The 7,026-nt window shown below is 42.1% G+C and overlaps 1 protein-coding gene across 1 annotated transcript; it reads left to right on the plus strand.

Annotated features, from left to right (window-relative positions):
• The first annotated feature begins 6,081 nt into the window (after positions 1 to 6,081).
• Positions 6,082 to 7,026, plus strand: LOC119537487 (olfactory receptor 51I2-like). The gene has a single exon (XM_037839973.1). It carries the CDS (start codon positions 6,082 to 6,084, stop codon positions 7,024 to 7,026), a length of 945 nt encoding a protein of 314 aa, XP_037695901.1.

Consider the following 7,026-nt stretch of genomic DNA (forward strand, 5'->3'; position numbering starts at 1 on the left):
ATCTTTTTTTTTTTCTTTTATGGAGGTCTCCTTTAAGAATTTTGTCTTATTTAATTCTCGACCAGGGATGAAAGAGGCAAAGCCATTCTCACCCCTCTACCTATTTTATAATATATTTAAATTCAGAGCCTCCAAATACTCCCCAAATACCCTCATACTAGAGCCATACTTTTCCTTAAGGTGTGTATATAAAAGGCAGGGAAAACAAGCCTAGGCAGATGCATAGTGATTTAAACAATCACTTAATAGCTTGCTATAATTGAAATTATCACTTTTGCTTGTTGCCTTGGAAAGGAAATGCAACAGATGAGAAAACTAAGATGCATGAAATTTAAATGTCTTTTTTTAATATCACAAAAATTTTTAAAGCTATATTCATAATTATAATCATAAAAAAGCAAGAAGCATAAAATTATTTCTTTCCATTAGAGATGGTTTATCTGGAAGTTTAGGCTTTGTTCATACATGATAACTAGGTCTTTGGTTCCTGCACCAGATCAGTCTTACAACTGAGCTTTCCTCCTCTTATCCCTAAGTCAATGAATACTATAGACAACAATCACAAATATCCACAAATTAACACAATTCAGATTCATGACTTCAAACCTCACCTTCTCTCAGTAACCACTCTGTTTTATTCACTTATTTTTTTCTAACATTCCACTTAACTGACATTTCAACCATCCACTGCTTCCTCAACCCACCCCCCCCCGCCCCACTTTTAATCAGCTACAATATTTAGAATTTGTTGACTGCTTAAACAGGTATGGGGGATGAATGAAAGGAAGGATATGGAAAAAGGCACCCAGGATTTGGCATAGTCAACTTTAAAAGTCATGCCACTCATTAGGGAAAGCACTTTAAATATGTCTTCCCACTGCCTTCTTGCCTCCATGGTTTCTGATGTGAAATCGGCACTTCATCTTATTGTGGTTCCCTTTTATGTATCATGTTCCTTCTTTCTTGCAGCTTTCATAATTCTCTCTTTATCTTTTGCATTTGACAGTTTGATTATAACACAGTACAGTATAGGTCTGTTTGGGTTTATCCCGTTTAGAATTTGTTGAACTTTCTAGATGTGTATATTCATGTCTTTCATTAAATTTGGGAAGTTTTCAGCCATTATTTATTCAAATACTTCCTCTTTCTTTTTCTTCTGGGACCCACACAAAGCTGATATTGGTACATTTTATGGTGTCCCACGGCTTCCTCAGTCTCTGTTTACTTTTCTTCAATATTTCTTCTTCTGGCTCCTCAGAAGTATTGATACATGCAACAACCTCGATGAACTTTGAAAACATTATGCTAAGTGAAAGAAGCCAGACCCCAAAAGTCAAATATTTTATTGTTCCATTTATAGGAAATGTTCAGAATAGGAAAATCAAAAGAAACAGAAAGTAGATTAGTCTTTGCCAGATGCTGGGGTAGGGGAGAATGAGAAATGACTGCTAACGGTTTCGGAGTTTCTTTTTAGGGTGATGAAAATGTTCTGGATGGTGATGCTGCATAACTTTGTGAGTATACTGAAAACTACTGAACAGTACACTGAAAAAGCACGGTAAGTAAATTATTTCCCAATAATAAAAAACAAATTATAGAATCATTTAATCATTGGGACCTAAAAGTCCCGATGGGGAAGCAGTAACTGGAAGATTAAAACTGCAGAGGGAGAAGAAATGAAAGACAAATAAGAAGACCAAGAACAACTACAAGGGCCTACCTGTCCAAGTGTCAGTACAGATGAAGCAGGCACAAGCCCTGGGTCTGGCTGAGAGGTACAGAGGGAGGGGTCAGGTTTGCCCTCTAGTTCTCAGCTGGGAACATTATAGGGAAGTCAGAACTATGCAATCATAAAGATAAGAAAGATTTATTTTAGCTTCTATTTTTTTTAGTCTGTTTTTGATGGACATTGCACAAAGAGAAGCAAAGGCAGAGAAACAATTGGTTAAATAGAAAAGAAAGGATACACAGGAAAAATGATTACTATGGTAATGACTAGCAGATAAGTAGGGCAATGTTCCTAGGTCTTTGCTGGATAAAAGTTCTTATTAGGTGTTCTGAAAGTGTTAAGTGAATAACTGTTTGAATGCAGCACTGCTACTCAGTGGTATTATTATTTTGAACCTAGTATGACCTACCAGGCATGCAGTTTTCTGAACTGTAAAATGGAAAGAGAATCCTTCCCTCTTAATTTGGTTTTAGGATTGAAGACACAGTGCTCATAAAGTTCTTAACAGAGTTCCTGGAACATTGTAAAACTTGAGTATCATCAATGATTATTAAATTTTCATCACCTGCCTACTCCATTCAGCCCTAATTTATGGTTTCTGAAAGTCCCCCAAGAAGGGAGCCTGGAGTGGAAACTACATGGGGGAAAAAAAACAAACTCTTGGAGTTGGAGGGCAAGGAGAATGAGTTCTATTCCTTCCTCAGCATTTACTATCTCTGGGCTCCCCTGGCAATCAGACTCCTCATATGCCAGAGCGTCCTTAGGGACCCAGTCCTGAAAGGACCTCAGCAGCCAGGACTGGCTGTGGGGACAGGTAAGTCCTGTCCAACGAGGAGGAGAGAACCTGTGGCCTTGGCAATTGCAGAGAGGTCTGGACCACCCTGGGCATAAGCAAGTGGTGCCCACTGGGACCTGCTGTGAAGAACCTTTTCTCAAAGGGTTTAAAAGAGGGTTGTTATGCTTGCCATAGCCCTTCCACTGCTCAAAGCCTGGGAGATGGCTCCTGTAAAATGTGGTGTGAGTGTGGTGTGAGTGGAGGCTTTCTACAACCTTGGCCTGGCTCGGGGACAGTACAGACTATTCTCCTTGGAAAAACTGGGGTTGCTTGGGCATTGCCTTGTAGTTGTTCTTGGTCATCTTATTTGTCTTTCATTCCTTCTCCCTCTGCAGTTTCAATGTTCCAGTCACTGTTTCCCTAAAATTCCCTCTTTGGCTTTGCATCCCCTTCCCCATCTCTGCATTCTTTTCTTGTTTCTGTATTTTTATGTCCTCTTTCTCTCTTCTTCGCTGTCTGCCCTTTTCTCTGTCTCTCTACCCCTGCCTCCACTCTGACTGTTTCTCATTTCTCTCTTCACCTTCCACCCCACCTTTTGCATGGCGTGAATATTGAGAAAGAACATTAAGGATCAGAGAGGATGCTACTGTCAGCAGGGAATACTCAGCTCAACTCCACCATCTCCAATTAGGACAGAAAACAGATACTGAAATTGAACTTAATCTGCAGCAGCAAGTGGAATTTAGTTTAGACTTAATTTGAGAACATTTGACATGATGGAATGAGACTCACGTCTGGGATTCTCAGGGAGTGTGTGACTCTTTCATCTCTTTGCGATCAATCTTCTGAAATTCAGGGTAGGTTTCTTTTTTTGCACAGGTTTCCCAGAGCTTATATGGCTCACCCTGCCTGCTTCTTTGAATCTAGGGCTGCTGCTCAGCGTTGACATCCTTCAGTAGTAGTTCCCTGAATCATTGTCCCAGATGCATACCTGGTACGATAAGTAATTCTGGTAGATAATTTCTTGCTATCAGTTTGTGCCAACTGATGTGAATGGTCCCAGCCTCTCATGGACAACTACAGGATCAAAGCATCTGGTACTCCCTGCTTTATCCTGATGCTTCCCAGGAATGGAGGCAATGGAACCCTAATGAACCCTCCATCTCCTTCTGCTCTGTGCCATCTCAATTGCAGGTAACACCCTGATCCTCTTCATTGTTGAGGAGGAGGAGAGCTTGCTGCAGTCCATGTGCTATTTCTTGTCCCTACTCTTAATCAATGACTTGGCTGTGTGTCCTTCTCTACATTGTCTAATGTGCTGGCTGCACTCTGCTTCCATGCCTGGTGATTGCCTTTAATGCATGCTGGGCCCAAATGATTTTCACCCATCTCTTCTCCTGGACAGAGCCTGGAATCTTTCCAGGCATGAACTTTAATCTCTGTGCAGCTATTTGCAACCCGCATGCTATGCTACAGTGCTCACCAGTGTCCACATTGTAGCATTGGGCCTGGGTATTCTACTCTCCAGCTTTAGCCTCGTCCTGGTCTTCCCACTGCTGCTGCCCAGATTGTCCTTCTGCACACATTTCTCAGAACAATTTGGGATGGGACAGTGGATAAAAGACCCTGGCTATTTGGAAACTATTTGGCAGGGCCCTACTTTAGTTCTCGAAGATTCCCACTCAGAGGTGTCTGCACATCACGTACAGAGGCAAATAGAAAAATTTAGGAAGAGCTTGGGGGTATGGAAAACAAAGGGGCTCTAAGAATATGAAAGGGAAAAATGTGTTCTGAGAAGCAAGAATAAAGGGGTACTGAGTGACAATAGAGGAGCAAGACAGTTGAGGGGATGCAGGTAAGGCTATAGAGCAAGTATTAGATTGCAGAGTTGCAAAGTCCTTGGTCTGAGGAATTTTGACATTTATCCTCTTCTGGATCTTCACAACCCATTAGGTAAGTTTCTTATCATGTCTCGTTTACAGCAAAAGGATTTGGTACCCAGATAGGGTCAGTGACTTACTGAGCTCCTATCCTGGCCAAGACTAAATACAGCAGGATTGCAAGGATGAATAGGAGGCAGGATTAAGTCCTTGGAGACTGTGACACGGGAGAGAAGGTAAGACTCACAAAGCTACAGCACAGGGTAGACTGAGAGAGGGAGATGTTACCTCTGTTGGCCATGATCAGCTAGCATTCACGGAGGAGGGCATCGCTGGACCCAGACCCTGGGAGAGTTACTGAATGGGGGGTGCTCATACGTTCCGAGCAAGTTCTGGGACCTGGGGAGCTACAGATCATGGTTAGGTAATAGGAAATAGACTTATCCAGGTAACTTCAGGTACAAGGAAAGTCACTTTGAGAATTGAAGCCAGAAATATTGATTTAACATTGACCACAGAAGACCTTTAATTCTAGCTTAATTAGTTTGGATTTGATCCTTTGGTAATGAGGGAACATTTAAGGTTTCTAACAGAAGAGTGCCACTTGCAGATATGCTTTTTAAAAATGTTAGCCTTTCTCCAGATTCAGATTAGAGAATGGATTGGAGAAAGGCAAGAGTTTTATTAGGAAGCTGTTAAGCAGAGGAATGTGATACATTGAGTTTGGAGTGTGGTGTGCTGGTGAAATGAAACAGAGAAAGGTGCTGACAGAGACACTTAGAAGTCTGTGTTTTCATTGTTTGTTACCCAGTTTAATCTAGTAGGTAAAGGAAAAGAGGGAAGTCAAAATGATGTTTGGATATTATGGGTATCATGATGGTATCATTCTAAAAGGTGGAGAACACAGATGAGAAGCAATTCTATGGTACAGGGAAATGAATAATTCAGTGTCTTTCTGGAGTCAAGCACTATTTCTTTCTGAAAGAAATTATTTAGAAATGACTCAACAGTAAATTAAATTATTCAGGGAGAAAAGTGATGTCATAAACTAAATGGAGAGAGGAATTAAAAGGTAGGTTGAAATATGGAAGTTTAATGCGTATCTTGATGAATGTCTGCAAGGTTATCTCTATAGATCATTGTCTTTTTGTCCATCTGTCTTCTGTATGGATGAATGGATGGAAGAACTGAGAGACTCTACAGAAGTAAGGAAGCTGGGGAGTCACAATAAGGAAGGGAAGGTTCAGAGGCATGAGAGAGTGGAAGAAGGAAAGGTTGAAGGCTCAGTAAATAAGAGTTCGGAATGAACAAGGAAGGGTCATCACAGTGGAGGAACAATGATCAGAAGAGTTTGTCTTATGTCTTGAATAAAGTAAGGCCAATAGATTGCTAGAGAAAAGAGTTCATAGTTCTGAAAGTGAGAAAGATGGTAATGACAGTAGAAACAGGCATAAACGAAGGCAAAGCAACCTGTCTAGATAGCTGGATAAACTCAGAAATCTCAGACAATTCAGAAATCTTGATGACAATGAGGGACAAGGATGAGTGATTTGTGGAACAAAATCGATTAGTGTTATTAAGTGAGGTGTTGGAAGGTATATAAAGATCTTACAATATTAGGCAGAGACCATAGATAAGGCTGTATGTTTGTCTTCTTTACAGGTTAGCAGCCACAGAATTGAAGTAGGAGTCCCAGCATGGGAGGTAACTTCCACAACAGCTCAGGGCTGCCTCACTTCACCCTGACAGGGCTACCCGGGCTGGAGACCTCCCAGCACTGGGTGTTTCTGCTCCTTGGTGCCCTCTACATGGTCTCCACTGTGGGCAATGGCCTTATCCTTTTCATTATCAAGGAGGAGCAGAGCTTGCATCAGCCTATGTACTACTTCCTGTCCCTACTCTCAATCAATGACCTGGGTGTATCCTTCTCCACACTGCCCACGGTGCTGGCCACATATTGCTTCCACCTAAGGGAAATCAGCTTTGACTCTTGCATGGCTCAGATGTTCTTTATCCACCTCTTCTCCTTCATGGAGTCTGGGATCCTGCTGTCCATGAGCTTTGACCGCTATGTGGCCATCTGTAACCCTCTGCGCTATGCCACAGTGCTCACCAATGTCCACATGTTGTGCATGGGCTTGTCTGTTTTCATCCGCAGTTTCTGCATGGTTTTCCCACTTCCTTTCCTTCTGAAGAGGCTGTCCTTCTGCAAGACAAATATACTCTCCCACGCCTACTGCCTGCATCCAGATCTGATCCGCCTGCCTTGTGATGATGTCACCATCAACAATATTTTTGGTCTATTCATTGTCATCTCTACTTTTGGCCTGGACTCTGCACTCATTCTCCTCTCTTATGTGCTCATACTGCGCTCTGTACTGGCTATTGCCTCCCGGGAAGAGCGGCTAAAGACATTCAACACGTGCGTGTCACACATCTGTGCTGTGCTCATCTTCTACGTGCCCATGGTTGGGGTGTCCATGGCTGCTCGCTATGGGAGGCATGCCCCACAATATGTGCACACGCTCATGTCCCTGGTATATCTCTTTGTGCCCCCAATGCTCAATCCTGTCATCTATTCCATCAAAACAAAAGAGATTCGTCAGAGGCTTTGCAAAATACTGCTGGGAACAAAATTTTGA

This window comes from Choloepus didactylus, chromosome 6 (genome assembly GCF_015220235.1).
Source record: "Choloepus didactylus isolate mChoDid1 chromosome 6, mChoDid1.pri, whole genome shotgun sequence".
NCBI lineage: Eukaryota > Metazoa > Chordata > Mammalia > Pilosa > Megalonychidae > Choloepus > Choloepus didactylus.